This window comes from Simochromis diagramma, unplaced genomic scaffold (assembly GCF_900408965.1).
Source record: "Simochromis diagramma unplaced genomic scaffold, fSimDia1.1 OVJJ01000302.1, whole genome shotgun sequence".
Classification (NCBI taxonomy): domain Eukaryota; kingdom Metazoa; phylum Chordata; class Actinopteri; order Cichliformes; family Cichlidae; genus Simochromis; species Simochromis diagramma.
The window spans coordinates 4,979,333-4,995,199 of record NW_024386792.1 but is presented as its reverse complement, the minus strand read 5'-3'; the positions used below and the strand labels follow the sequence as shown (position 1 = coordinate 4,995,199).

Here is a 15,867-nt window from a genome sequence, read left to right as displayed (position 1 = left end):
TAAGCATGACAATGTTCATTCAATTAGCTGTAAACATCTACACATGGATGTCTAGCTGCTTCCGGCTCACCATGAAGAGCCGGAGAGACAGCATTCAGCCAGAAGAGAACACACGGAGTTCACATCACGCAGGACCTGTCATGGTCCTGTCACATCAACACCGTGGTGAAAAAGGCCCGTCAGCGTCTCTACCACCTCAGACGCTTGAGAGACTTCCGACTGCCCTCCAAGGTGCTCAGGAACTTTTACTCCTGCACCATAGAGAGCATCCTTACGGGAAACATCTTAACCTGGTTCGGGAACAGCACCATGCAGGACAGACGAGCTCTACAGAGGGTTGTGCGGTCAGCTGAGCGCACCATCCGCTCCGAGCTCCCTGACCTGCACTCAATCTACAGCAGGCGGTGCTGGACCAAGGCCAGGAAGATCGTGAAGGACCTCAGCCATCCCAACAACAGACTGTTCTCACTGTTGAGGTCAGGAAAGCGATTCCGCTCCCTGAAGACCAACACAGAGAGACTGAGGAGGAGCTTCTTCCCGCAGGCGATACGGTCTCTCAATCACACCACCACACAGTACTGACCCACACATATAGTTCTTACACACACACTGGACATTCTGGACTTTGTTTTCACTTCATCACTTAAATCACTTTAAGCATATTTGCACTGCACAAGACATAATGTGGATTGCACAACACTGGTCACTACATTCTTCATTTCCGGTTAATACTTGTACAGCTGCTGTTATTGTGTATATATTTATTTATATTTATATTTCTTCATACATTCTTATATAGTTCTATATTGTGTATTTTGTTGTACAGTTATTTTATTTTCAACTTTAATTTATATATTTTATCTTATTCTTTCCCAGTTAAATTTACCCTTCATTCTAATTTGTGTTGTACAGTTATTTCATTTTTTAACCTTAATTTATATTTTATTCCTTCCTAGTTAAATTTACCCTTTTTAATTTTTCATATTTATTTCCTATCTTATTCATAGCCTTTTCCTTTTTTGTTTTCTTTAGGTCACGAGCAGTTGTCCAAGCATTTCACTACATATCGTACTGTGTATGACTGTGTACGTGACAAATAAAATTTGAATTTGAATTTGAACAAGTAAACCTTCATGCCACCAAATATCATTTCCCAACAAACACAACAGCACATGTTTGGCTGTTTAAATAAAGAATTACCTTTTAATTTTCCTACAGCAATGAAAACTGTTTCTGTAACTGTGTCTTCAGTGCCCTTAACCCCCATCTACCATCTGCTCTGATGGCCGGGTTCATTGTTACTGATCGTGCCCTTTATTATGTGTGAATCTTGATTTGCATAAATCTTGTTTCTAAAGCCCTGCGCACAGCTGCTTCCACACAGCACAGGCACCACAAACCGATTCAAATGCACCCAGTAATTCAGTGTCTTTAATAAACTTATGTTGAAATTAGTGAAGCAATCCAGTACAATAATATAAAAGCAGTGGAGTTTCATCATTGCACATCAGAGCCATGACACAAATGACAGAGCAAAAGCAACATGTGGTCCTCTAGTGTCTTTTAAAAGCTTCACAGAGAGAAGCCTGGACACGTTTTCTGTCAGCTATGGGAACGACAACACCTGCATCTTCAGAGGTTTACTAATCTACCAAAAATGAACTTATACATTTTAAATATGGATCTTTAAATTGTGGAACAATCACAGAATGATGTTCCTTAATGTAAAACTGCAAAGACCTGGAATATCTCATCGTCCAGAGTACACAATATCATAAAAAGATTTTAAGAATCTGGAGAAATCTCTGTACACAAGGGACACGGCTGAAAATCAGTCAGTCGGGATCAAAATAGGGAATCATTGCATGGGCTCAGGAACACTTCCAGACATTAACTGAGGTAAAAACAAAAAAAACAAAAAAACAAAAACATGGATGCCACATTCTCCAGACTCGGTTGAAAATCATACACCTCTGACTGTATTGAGGTGCTTTAGGTCCCATGAGATTAGCAGCACCATCAATGCTGAAACGTATATACAGGATTTCAACATAACCTCCTATCCAGATGACCTGTCTGTCAGGGAATGCCTTGAGTATTTCAGTAAGATGATACTAAACCTCATACTGCAGCATCTAATATAACAGCATGGTGTTGTCCACAAGTTTCATTGTACAATGACAATAACAGGTTGTTATTTTATTTCATTTTTTAAAGTAACCGAAGACATTTCTATACAAACAAGCTTTTAATTAATTTTTTTAATTGTTTCATATTATTATTTTATGTATCTTTCTGGTTTTATTGTGAAGCACTTTGTGATTTTTATCGGTGAAAAGTCCTATATAAATACATTTTACTTACTTACTATTCTATACCAGTAGAGGAGTCTGGGTGGCGAAGAGGCCTGGCAGCAGTCCAGATCTTTCACCAACTGAAAACAATTGGAGCATACCTTAATCCTTAAAAATTAAATTCCTTAAAAAAAAATAAAGGAGCCTTGTACTGCTCTCCTACTGCCTGGATGTTTGGTACGCATGGTCCACCTCTGACAACAGGAAGGCTGTGCACAATGTAATTAACAATGCCCAAGAAATCACTGGCTCCTGTCTCAGGAAAACCAGGGTCATTACAGGTGACCCCTTGCACCCTGCACACCACCAGTTTGACCCACTACCCTCTGGTCCACCTCCAGGGTCACTAACAGCTTCTTCCGATGGGCCATTCGGACCGCTAACAAACACTGTACCCCGACACCACACCTTACCAATCTGAGCCACGGTCTCATCACTCAGGCCACTCACAAACAGACTCTTGCCTTTCTCTTGTTTTGTATATATTCCTCTAGATTATATATACACATTATTTCATTTCATAGTTACTTTTGTATTTCAGCTGCTCAAAGCACTGCCAGTCAGATAGGCCCAAGGTGCTTAAAACATTCCTCAGAAATTCTGGTCCATGTTGGCATGATGGCATCAAACAACTGTTGCAGAGATGATCTGAGATTTTCATGGCACATAACCTGCTGGAAATGGGCATCAGAAGATGGGTACGATGTGGTCTTAAAAAGATGGACTCGGGTAGGCTGTGGCATTTAAACAATGCTCAGTTGGTAGTAAGGGGCTCAAAGTGTGCCAAAAAAGAACCTGAACACTCTTACACCACCAGCAGCAGCGTGGACCATTGATACAAGGCAGGATGGATCCATACTTTATGTTGTTAACGCCAAACCCTGAACCTACCACCTAAATATCAGGGTACAAATTGAAACCCATCACATCAGGCAATATTTTTTAACACCTCCTGTTGTCCAATTTTAGTTCCTGTTCTTAGGTAACAGGACTGGCACTTGGTCTGGTCTTCTGCTGCTGTAGCCCGTCTGCCTCAAGGTTCGACATGTGTTCACAGATGCCCTTCTGCACACCTTTGTTTTAATGAGTGGTTATTTGACTCACTGTTGTTCCTATCAGCTCAAAGTAGTCTGACCCTTCTACTCTGACGTCTGGTATCAACAAAGTATTTTCACCCAGAGAACTGCTGCTCACTGGATATTTTTCTCTTTATTGGCCCATTGTCTGTAAACCCTGGAGGTGGTTGTGTGGGAAAGTTGTAGATTAACTGTTTCTGAAATACTCAAACCAGACTGTCCGGCACCAACAACCATGCCACGTTCAAAGTCACCTTTCTTCCTCATTCTGATGCTCGGTTTGAGCTTCAGCAGGTCGTGTCTACATGCCAAAATGCACTCAGTTGCTGCCTTGCGACTGGCTGAGTAAATATCAGCACCAAGAATAACGTAGCCAGGGACTGTAATATAATTTAGCAATCCTAATAATAGAACTAATCAGTTTTAGTATTAGGATTAAGCAGCAGGAAACTGATGCATGGGTGGAGTTAACAATTCCATCTATCGCTCCAGTGTTACAGATACTAAAAATGTTAGCTGACAGCCATCAACCACTTACAGAAACTAACAGGAAAAAACTGGAAGAGAGAAAAATGAGAGTTTGTATGAGCGAGCTTAAGACTTTCTGACACCTTTTAAGGCTATTTTGAGAAGCAATTTTGCAAGAAACTTTACAGGGAGTCTCTCTTTTCCTCCACAACCCTATGTTTAATATAGTTTGTGTTTGGAGGCTTAAACTTTACACGGCCAATGAGGGGAGTCTCCTGTAAACATGACAAACGGTATGAGCGGTGATGTTATCAGTAGTTTATTGTATGTTAATTCCAACACATTCAAAATGGAAAGGAAGAAAGAAAAATAAAATAAGGACCTAAACGTTAAAAAAAAAGGGAAAAAAAGTCTCCACCTACAACAGTTTTGTAATAGCAACAAGGGTAAACACAATAAAATGAAGATGGCAGCCAAATGTTTACCACACTTGCTAAAGCCAAGAAGATACTTCTATTTCCATTCAAAAAAAAAAAAAAAAGGGTTGGAATGATTTACAATGAGGATCCATTAACTGCACTTTTAAATCACAGAAAAATAAATTAACACTTTTTCTTCCTTTTTCCTTTCGAGGATCCTTTAAAGTTTCGAGAGGGATGAGTCGTTAAAGACCTCAGCAAGAAAAGAAGAATTACTCATCTATAAATTTCAACCTTTGAACGTTTTACCACCACTGACATGGAGAAAGCACGAGATCGGTTTGAAAGCATGATGGCTCTTCTTCACCACTCTCTTCATTGACCGTTGCTGTAAAAAGTATGATTGCAGTCAAGTGCCCGCGTTAAGCAATTACCTGACAAATAGACATTTGGTGGGGACGGGGTGGGTGGGTTGAGGCACTCGAGGACCAAAGAGCTGTCATTTTTCTGCAATGTTAGGTCAAAAGCTTTTACCAAGTTTAAAGTTTAAAAGCCATTTCCACATCTGAAAGCATACCACAAAATTACCAAGCATGACTGTGAAAATCTACCTTGACGATACCATACTTATTTACCACGTCTTGTTTCAACTGCGAGTGAGGAGGAGAGATTTCACACGAATTACGAAGAGCAATTTCTTTTTTGCAGCCAGATGAGAAATTTGGAGAGGTTGTTGTGTTGAGACTGACGAGATTGTCCCAGAAATGTTGGAAATAGTGCAAAACCACCAGACAAGGAAGACCTCATTAGTATATTTGTCAAGAAAAATGCTACATCATCATTTTACTTCCCGTTTCAGTGCAAGATAACAAAAGAAAAAAAGAAAAACACGTTCTCCTTTCCAGCTGAAACCAAAAGGTCTTCCCTCCCTCACTGAGTGGTAACACAAAAAAAGAAAGAAAAATGCTAATGGACAAGGAGGAGCTGACATGTATGGCATTCAGATAACTCAATAAAATATGCACAGTGAATAATCAGCATATGAAAATACAAATGTTTTAACGCTAGAAAAGTGAGTGCAGTTATTTGCTTGTCTGTAGGCTGGAGGGGACCGACGAGCCCCACGCATACAGATCTTTACAAAAATTGTTGCTGAGGAAAAAAATAAAACAACAGTCTGACAACTTGTGAGTCCAGGGGTCAACCCGATTGCTGCCATGAGTCGATCAAAACTACGGCAAGTGTCTGAATTTTATTCTGAGACATCGCCGAAGCGTCAGTTCAATGAAATCGTGGTCGTGCGGAGCTATGACCTGTTAAACCAAAAGACCAAGAATTCACTGCCACCATTTTTAATGTACCTTTTGGTTTTTTTTGGAGGGTGAAGTTCTTCAGATGTGGGGCTGCACCTCTTTGCTGTTTTAACAAAACAGAGCATGAGGCCCCTATTGTCTCTACAAAACTCACGACACACAATTACAACAAATGTACAAAACTCACAGCAGATTATCTGTAGTAATAAAACAGTATGGAAAATGAAATATGCACCTGAAAAACAAATCTTATGAATACTGCAAGTATTTTTTTTTTTTCCCAAAATCTGCTCTCAGCAGATACCAGTTCAAAAAAAAGAAAGAAAAGAGCAGCTGTGTAGCAGCCCCAAACCACTTTTAGCTTTAGTAAGACTGGAAAAGGTGAAAGAGAAGGCACCATCATGCTTTTATCAAGTCGAGAGAGAAATGGATATACACAGAAAAGCGAAACATACAGTAAACTATGATTTTTGCTGTACATTTATTCAATTACTCCGCACTTAAGACAGGAAGGGAGGGAAGAGGGAGAGAGGTGTTGACCATCCCAGTTTCGCAGTCTAGCTGGCAGGACTTAAAAAAAAAGAAGAAAAAACTAAACACTCAGAATCAAAAGGGAAAAAAACAAAACAAAAACAAGCCGCCATCATTACTACTCTTCTATTGTTCAGCTTCGTTTCTCATTTATCCTTTGTTTCCTCACTCATCGGGTGTAAGTCCAGGATTAGAGGATTTTTTTGATTCATAAATGAGAGAAAAGTGTCATGTAGATTTGTTTATCTTGTCCATCCAGCAGTAATCGAAAGGTTGTTTTGGGTCAAAAATGTGAAAAGTACATTGGTCACAGCCGACGGGCTGCGAGTGAGGCCTGCCCCGGTTAAGTCGTATCGCTTTGAGACAAAACAGGTCTCTCCAGCTGCGTTCCGAGCATGGATGTCAACGTAACATGACAAAAGTACCCATTAGTGCATATTGATGAGAGCATTATGCAATTTTGAAGCAGTGGTCTCTCAAAAAAGAAAAAGTAAAAGGAAAGCTTTCCCCCCAGGAACTGTACAGAACTTTGCATCTCACTCTTCTCGACCTGTGACGGGCAGGAAACCATACCATATAAAATGTGCAATAGAGGGGAATTCTTGAAGCAGCGCCCCAGTTAAGTCAAGGCATATATAATCTCTTTTGATGGGCTGTATTATTGTGGTTAAGTCTCATCAGTCCCTCCTAATGTGGCAGATTACTCCTGGTTGGTTTGCCTTTTTTTCCTTCTTCTTCTTCTTCTCGCAAATTTACAAATTAAAGTCTGCGAATTCTTGAGAAACCTGAAAAGGATGCTCAGCTCACAACTAATAAGCGACATTTTTTTTGTTTGCTTATTTTGTTTTTGTCTATTTCACAAACAAATGGTTGACAGGCTGTGTCACATTCCAAAGCATAGAGGGAACAAAAAAAATAAAAAAACCAAACAAAAACAAATATATACTTTTATACATGAAGATTTCTTTTCGTTAACGAGAACGGTTGAAGATGAAGAACACGATACTACTTCCACACTTGAAGGGAGGAGGGGCGCTCTTTTCAGCGACGAGGGGTCGTGAAGCGGCCCTCTCCCTGGCCACTGGAGCCCCTTCCAGAGCCCATGCCGGGTTTGGGGGCCATGCTACCACGAGGCGGCGGTCCCCTTCCATCACGCATCATCCCGCTTCCCACGACGCCTCGTGAACCTCCGGCACCCCGATCGTTGCGCCTCATGTCCCGACGTTCGTCTCCCCCACGGGTCTCTCGTTCACGCACTGCTCTCGTCTTCTTCTCCTCCACGTTCAGACGCACCTCGCCTCGAAACATGATGGGCTGCAGGGAAAATTAAGAAGGGCACGGTCAGTTTCACTTTGCTCCTCTCCCAGACTATTTAAGCATTACTCTCCAGGTCTGTTTCAATCAGGTGGCAGCGGCCCAGAGTGAAAGGACACTGGTGAGATTGACATTGCTGCCAACTTGAAAAGCGTGTTTTTAAGGTTTATCCTTACCACCTCACTGACCAATAAAACCCCACTATTACCTGCTACTGTGTAATGGCATCAATTTAGATATCAAATGCAATTTCCTGGATTTTTCTTGTCTCGTGGGCATCACTGATAACCCCAGCCTCAAACAGCAAAATCTTTCCCCACCCCATAAAAAGGACTCTTGAGCATGTCTGCAGGACTGGTTGAGGCAGAGCTGCCATTTTTGTTCACTCCCTGAAAATATGATTCTTTACACCTGCACTTATGCATCTGTGTGCTGGATCTTCTCCACTGTGTCAAAATGGTCACTCTTTAACTTGAACTCCAATTTTGTTAAAGAAGAGGCAGGTGGTGTGCAGACATTTTGTTACTGTGGTCCCCCAATTTTTCAATTTTTAGTGGGCAGGCATAAGGTAGTGCAGAGACTTCAGGGAATTGCAGTAAAACATCTGCTTATCGTCTCATCATGGATTCACAGAGAAAACAAAAACAAACATGCGCCAGACTGGATGCCACAGATTCAGGATTGGACACTGATAAAGACCCATGATGATGCTTGGCATGAAAGTTGGGCCAGTCTGACACCAGAGTTGTGTTTTGTCTGTCAGTGGCTAATTTGCAGATGCACTAGTGCAAGCAGTCAGAACAAGATTTTTCACAGAGCCATCAGGAAGAGAACAGAAAGTCTGAAACCAGTCTAGACAGGCTCAAGGAAAAGACCCTTGAAGTTTTTTTTCCCCCCTTTCTCTGGGTGGAGACACAATAGCAATTTGACTTCATCATCTTGCTTTCCTCTTTGCATATTTAAAATCTCAATATGTGACTGACAGGACAAGGGATGCAAACAAATATATCACAGAAAACAATGACTCATGTTTCAATCAGTATGTATTCAATCTGAGCACGTAGGTGAACCCTAGCATCAAATGAAATGTAGCAATGCGTGTCACCAAAATCCACCACCAAATGAAGTGGGTAATGAAATGTTGATACATGCCCCTTCTACCTTGGCCCCCAGGATTCTCTGCACAGGCTCCGAATCGTCAAAGACAACAAATCCAAAGTTAGGCAACTTCCCACCAACGCCCTTGGTGTTGATTCGCAGTTCCACCACAGTTCCATATGCTGAAAGATCAGGGGATAAATTAAAAAAAAAAAAAAAAAAAAGAGCAACATTCATCAATTTTGCATATTTTTTAATGTGGCAGACAATAAATATATTAAAAAATAATTATATATATATTTTTAAAAGCATACTCATAAAAAACTCTTTGAGCTCGTTTTCATCAATGTCATGTGGAAGATTGCCAACAAAAAGCTGGTGGCTGTCAGGGTACCGAACAATTCGCCTGCTATCCATGTCACCAGACTCTGAATCGCCCCTGCTACCTGCAAATCAGAACAACAGGCAATGAAAATGTAGAATCACACATCGGATCAACATCATGTAGTAGCCAAATGACAACTGAAAAATGTTCTCAGTAAGAAATAAAACAAGTGCTTTAAACAGTAATATTTACCTTTGTTCACAAAACTCAAGTGCTGTTTTCCTGTTTGAGAGTCTGAAGACGCAACGCCATCTAAAAGCGACACAGACGTACAGATAGTATAAATAAACCAGATTTAAACAAAAAAAACCAAAACCGAGGAATCTTCAATCTGAAGAGGTCGGTGTTAGCATTACCAGATCTGGGACCCCGTGGAGTGAAGGTTGGTCTGTCGCGAGTGCGCTGGTCTCTGGGGCGAAGAGGTGCCGTCTGTGTCTCCGGCTTTGCATCGGCTCTGGGCTAAACAAGGCAAATAAGAAATTAATATCATCTCAGCTTTATCTAGGATCAGACAGAAATCTGTCCTTTTGTGCTGGGGCTGTATGTCATTCTGATCTTTTCCTGACAAAACTTTTCCTTTTTACTGGTTGTTCAACATATTGGTTGTTAGCATTCAAGCGGTTGCTTCAGGTTTTAAAGAATTGCTGACTTTCCTCCATATTTTCCTTGAGGAGACTGTATATGCTGAATATGCCTGGTTCCAAATGAAAATTTTTATTTTGTTTGCCGCATGAAATCGGAAAAGTCCAAACACGTGTTAGTGTCCTTTTCAATGAGCAGAGGTCATTCACACATGTGTACCAAAGTTATTGCTCTTCTTCATCACAAACATTCAATGTGATGCACGTTTGAAATGAGCACTGCAAGAGACTTCTAAGAAGGGCCTACACCTATGAGAGGGGCACCTACAGTATCTCATTATTAAGGTTTAATTTACAACAAGCTCTCTTGGTTTTTAAGTTAATAAACTCATGGTAGTTATTTACCTGTGAGCTTGGAGCCTTAACAACATGGGGTGAGATTCCAGAAGAGGTGACTGTGCCAGAAGGAGGCAGGTTTTTACTGGTCACCAAGGCCCAGGAGAAAGGCTGTTAGGAGTACAGTAACGCATCATTAGGGCTACACTGATAATGCTCAACAGCCACACTGTCATATCAATGTTTGTAACTTTGATTAGAGCGCATTAGTGCCATGTGGATTCTGTATCGTCCTGCTCTGTGCATCTTAACATTACAAAACGCATTGTTTTTCCTTCTGGCTTTAAAAATGGATCACAGTAAAGTTGTTATTCTCTAAAATGTTAAATGCATCACTTTAGATTCAATGAACTTGTATTGCCCCTTGTAATATGAGATGGAAACCACTAAGAAGTAATTTCTCCTCACCTTGGGAGGCTCCAGGGTGTTTGGTGGAGACTCCACAGGGACTGGTGAGGGTGCCTTCTCCTCCATCTCTTCAAGAACCTTCTCCTCGACCTCGGGCTTCGTCTCCTCTACCTTGGTCTCTGGTTCGGGTTCCGGCTCCGGCTCTGGAGCTGGTTCTTCCATGGGCTCTTCAACTCCGTTGCTGCAGACCACAAATAAGGAAACATGAAACAAATGTGTCACCTCCTCAGACAGATCATATTTGAAAGACTTTCATCTCACATTTGATTGCACCGAGTTCTAATCAAGTTCTGCGTACCTGACGGGGTGAGGTTCATAATAGGTGCTGCTGTTTGGGCTTTCCTGAAGTGGCTCAGGGGAAGTCGGCCTCTCCTCTGGCTCCTCTTCAACCTCCTCCTCCGATTCTGCGGAAGCAAAATAGTAAAAAAAAAAAAACAAAACAAAACAAAAAAACCACCCACACCCACACACACACACACACACACGAAAAAAAACAAAAACAAAAAAAAAACCAAAAAAACAAGAGCACTTTAAAATATGAACATCTACTTAAACTCACTAGTTTTAAGAAAAAGAAAAGTCACTCATGAAAATCTCACCCTCATCAAGCTCAGCTTCGGAGTCTCCAAAAACCTCATCCTCATAACAGAAGATGTCATTGTGGACGTAGAACTTGTTCGCCACTGAACCCTGAGAACATGAAAAAAAGAAGAAGAAAAGAAAAACTATTTAATATTTATACACAAACGGCACATGTTACAGTACTAATTTCATGTATATCTTTTCAATTAGGCTGGTCTTGTGTAGCCCTGATAAGAATCTATTAGTCTTTGTAGGTTTTCAGTCATCCAGGTCATGGTGGTTTAAGGATCTTGGAAAGAAAGCAACTGTACTTTTCATAAGTAGCGAGTTTCATAAAGATGTTCAGCAATTATTCAGAACTGAAGATGCCTCTTGGATGAGAGGTGAAATGTCATCACAAAACTTCTAGTCGCTTTCTTTCCAAGATCCTAACACTATTCACTTATTCCCTTTATTGTGAGGCCACTTTGAGACATGTGGGGAGCACCAAGAGGTAGAAGCACTCACCTCTGGAGCAAGCACAAACGTTTGCATGAACTTCCTCATGGGTTGACCATTGTTCGACAGTTCTCCGAGGACTTGTACCACCACTCCATCGCTCAGTGTGGCATGAGCATCCACGTGCCTGATCTTTGTGTGGCATTCACTAAACTGCAGCGACATGACCTTCTTGTGGATTTCCTAAAATATGCAGGGAAGGGAGAAAAAAAAAAAAAAAAGAAAAAAAAAAGAGAGAGAAAATGAAGGAACTAGGAAAATAGGAATCTTATTTCTAGACTCTCAAAAAACTTTTAATTACTAATTTGGCAGGTTAAAAATCAGCAGAATTTACCCAGTGTGTTTTAATTTTATAAGTATACATCAGCTCAGGATGCAAGATGGTATTTTTACCTCTGGCAGTTTAATAATACCATTTTTTTTTACTTCCCCGTACATATATTCTTTGCAGACAGTGACTTATTTAAAACGTTTAAATTCCATTAAAATGACATTTCACTAAAATTAAGTATTACCCCATTAATGAACTGGGGCTACAGTACCTACCGCTTGCCCATACACTGCTTCTGCCAACTTTCCACTTGGGTCGAGTCCTCCATGAACGTAGGAAGAATTCCTCCCGTAAAACCTAATCGCAAGTTAAAAAGCATCATTACCCATGCACAAATTTCCCATCAAATAGACTGTCATGTAAACATTTTGCAATTACCTGTGCAGAAAATCTGGTGCCTTGTTTAAGAGTGTGTAATACTGCCTCACAAACTCCCGCCCTACAAGCAGGGGACTTGGCTTCTCCATCACCATTTCTTTGGTAAACAATATTAAGTGCTGAAATGAAAAAACAAACAAACAAAACAAAAAACGACCAGGATTTAGTTATAATATCATGAAGAGCATGCATTTAAACATTCAGTTGGTGATTACACATACCCTAAACCACATTAGCAAAAGTGAAAATATTTAGTTTGTGGAAAAACATCCTGGAAAGACTACCACATAATACTTAAGACAACTCAATACTATTAAACAACACCGTGCATAACTAACAAAAAAACAAAAACAAAACAGCCATATATTTTTAGCAACACTCAAAATTCCTCCACTAGGATTACATCTGCATTTTACAGCACTGGCTTAAGCTAGGCAGTCATAATAGAGTGGCAACTGAGTGACGGACACAGAAAATGAAGTTCAGTCAGTTAAAGCGCATCGTGCATTGTTTGCGGTCAGGCCATTTTAAGGAAGTCCATGTTGAGCACACGCAGTTGCAGTGCCTGAGGTAAACATTGATGTATCTGAGCAGCAAGTACAGGAAGTACAGAAAGGTCTCCTCTTTGCTAGAAAAGCGCTTCGTTTTCGTCGTCTAGGCCTACGTTTCATCAAACCAACATTAACTCCATACCAAAAGCAAGACAGCTGACTGTTTAGCTGGCTGGCTAATACACTAGCCGACATTCAACTGCGCCATCACGTCTATCCAATGAGACAAAGAGGGAAACCAGCTGATGATTAAAAAGGGAAGCTAGTAGTGCAGGTGCTCTGGTTAACGAGTGGAGAAAGCCAGCGAAACTACCGCTAAATCGAGTTGCAACTATACATCACGTTCATGTGTTATATCTGCGTAACTATATGTAGATGAGTGGCCTGCTATAAAGGGCCTTTCGTCTAACCACATTTTGTCATCTTTCACGTTTATCGCACGTTTACTGACGTCTAACAGATGGATCCAAAAACCGCACCGTATGTGCGCCAGCTCTAGAAGTTTAATGAGCACTGAAACGTCGTTAAGCTGACACACGTTATATAGTGGACTGAATGAATATGAATGCCAGTACCGGCCTCTTTGCTGTCACCGTAAACTGCTAACACGAGCCCAGCAAACTGAATCGAAACTCAGAGCCTGCGACACTGCTAACTGGCTAACACTAGCGTTAGCTGACTTGTGGCGTCGTCGTTTTTTCTTTCGACAGGGACCACTTGTTCAGACAGCGGGCATATTTCATTTACACGCAACCCTGGAAAACAGACAACATCCACACATACATACAACTAGCAGGCTGTTTGAAGGCAGAGCTCGGGTAAATCAAGCCGACCTGATGTTAAACCCGGCGTTAGCAATGGCTAGAGCATTTGCCATTGTAGTTAACCAACAGAAAGGTTCCACTACTGATACTATCCACTCACTCTTTTAAAATTTGTTACAAAGCCCAAGTAAGATAAAGCTCCCTCACACTTCTGTTAGCCAACGCCTGAGTGTCCAGCTATTATCAATGAAACAAGTTAAGAGCTAATGCTAGCTCTCAGAGACAACAAAGGAAGACGATTTATCTAACTCGATTCAGAGTTAAAACGTCTAACCACACAGCTAATGTGGAATATTTGCACAATAATGACACATTTTAGTCGCCAACTCTGAATTATTACTCGCTGTAATCGATTGGAATAGTTGCGGTATAACTACACAATGCAGCTAACATTAGGCTAGCTGATGCTGTAACCATTATCTTAGAGGAAGGCTAACTTACCTTGTGAAAGACCTATCTATGTAGACAGAATGGTGTGTAATAAATAATTATGAGCAACCGACTGTAAAGGGTTCTGAATTACAGAAAATCCCAAATGAGATACCGTGCGATTTCCCACGCTGACCTCACTGACAGTTTACGATCTCTGCTCTACCAGAGATTGAAGATTTAAAGCGATAGCTTCGATTTATTGTTGTACCCCTGCAATCCAGGGCTGGGAACCCCCATTACACAAATTCAGCCAATGGACTGATTACACTGGGCAACAAAGAGAGTGACGTCAGATAAATAACCACGCCCCTACAAAACTATCCGCAAACGTGTGGAGCGTAATTGAAACGATACTCATGGACAGGAGTGTTTTTAAACTCTTTAGTTGCCCTGCATTGAGGTTTTTGCGGTGTTTTGATATCGTCTATGTTGATATATACGTAATTGTCTGTAGCATGCATACTGCATGCATAATAACATGCATACTGTATACTGTTTAACACTTAACGTGCATATCAAATCCATAATTCTGTGATTACAACGCATTCTTTTGGTAAAAATCTCATTACAAACCAGTTCCAACTGTGAACAACTTCTTCTCCTTATTCTCAGCTGTTCCATTTAGGGGGTCCACCTCTAATTCTCCTTATCACTAGTATCCTCTTCTGTCACACCTACCCTCTGCATGTCCTCCGTTACATCCATGAATCTTTGCATATTCAACAGTACTCTGTCCAACATATATACTATCCCTCTTCTTCATATATCCGAATCATCTCAGCCTTGCCCATCTATCCTCGTCTCCAAACTGCTCAGCCCGAGTTGTCCCTCTGATGTACCTGTGGAGACAGAGCAAAAGAAAGCTTTGTGAAACTTAACTGAGACTTGACACTAAAAGTGAGGTTATTTAAACCGATGAAACAACAGTGACATTTAACTCTATCTTTGATTTTGGGTTTCCCAAAAGTGGATATTAAGCACCACCATGTGGTCAAACAGGCTTAATGCCTGTTACTGTGGGACATTTTTTTTCTTTGCTGGTAAAAGAAAAAAAAAAGAAAGAATAAAAACCTGCACAAAATGTAGGGAAAGGTTAAAAATAATGAATCTTGGTTGCTTGGTGGTTGATATATGTGTTTTGTCACTGACGTAAATAGAAAAAAAAAGCTTGATTTAATACTTTTACAATGTTTCTTAAAACAGTTTGGTTTACTAAATTTAGGTGAATAGGCAAAGTTTTGCTGATTTGATGTTTTAAAAAATATATAAAAGTTAAAGTAGAAATAATTATTTTGTAAGATGGGTGACTTGTACATTTTTAATATCTACAATCTGGAAATAAGACAAGCTTGTTTTTTAATATCATACATCTTTGTTTTTAATTTAGGATGTATAGTGCAGAGAAAGTCAGAGCCTGATCATCGGTGCATTATACATGTGACACCTCCATTATCATGGCTTACTAGAGTGCTGGAAAGACACAAAATAAAAAATCTGAAGTTGCATTTTTTTTAACCTCCAAAGTATTGAGAAAATTTTTTTGCATAATGTTTGGACACATGAAAACACATAATACAAATTAAATTATATAGTAGTTAACAAAATGGAGAGCAGACCGTAGGTTAACATCATTACCTAACTAAACAAAATTACTGAAACCATGTTTGTTTGTGGAGTTTGTTTGTTTTTTGTTTAGTTGTTGTTACACCCATGTATAACTACAGAAGCCCAGTGTGAAAGCACGTTATTACCAAAGGGTCAGCTTGACCAATTTACGGCCATGATCATGCATTTTATTTAGAAGCTAAAATGCAGCAGATCAAATATAGTTCCCGCTGATTTTGACGGTTGTTTTTGTTTGGTTTGGTTTGTTTTTTGCATGTGGAGCACTGAAATTTCTGACCTCCTGTCAGTACGCTCCTCTTAGC

The 15,867-nt window shown here is 40.4% G+C and overlaps 1 protein-coding gene across 4 annotated transcripts; it reads right to left on the bottom strand.

Annotated features, from left to right (window-relative positions):
* Window positions 1-4,201: 4,201 nt before the first annotated feature.
* Window positions 4,202-14,126, bottom strand: g3bp2a (G3BP stress granule assembly factor 2a). 4 transcript variants are annotated; one of them, XM_040023940.1, is made up of 13 exons: window positions 13,949-14,126; window positions 12,133-12,251; window positions 11,970-12,051; window positions 11,433-11,606; window positions 10,943-11,033; window positions 10,642-10,747; window positions 10,344-10,524; window positions 9,945-10,046; window positions 9,315-9,417; window positions 9,151-9,210; window positions 8,888-9,019; window positions 8,628-8,755; window positions 4,202-7,475 (listed from the first exon to the last, which is right to left on the bottom strand). In XM_040023940.1, exons 2-13 carry the CDS (start codon window positions 12,225-12,227, stop codon window positions 7,203-7,205), a joined length of 1,527 nt encoding a protein of 508 aa, XP_039879874.1. In that variant the 5' UTR covers window positions 12,228-12,251; window positions 13,949-14,126; the 3' UTR covers window positions 4,202-7,202. The 4 variants fall into 4 exon arrangements, with proteins under 4 accessions (XP_039879874.1, XP_039879873.1, XP_039879875.1 ...); XM_040023939.1 differs by lacking the exon at window positions 13,949-14,126 and having other exon boundaries at window positions 8,637-8,755; XM_040023941.1 differs by lacking the exons at window positions 9,945-10,046; window positions 13,949-14,126.
* Between the last annotated feature and the right edge of the window lie 1,741 nt (window positions 14,127-15,867).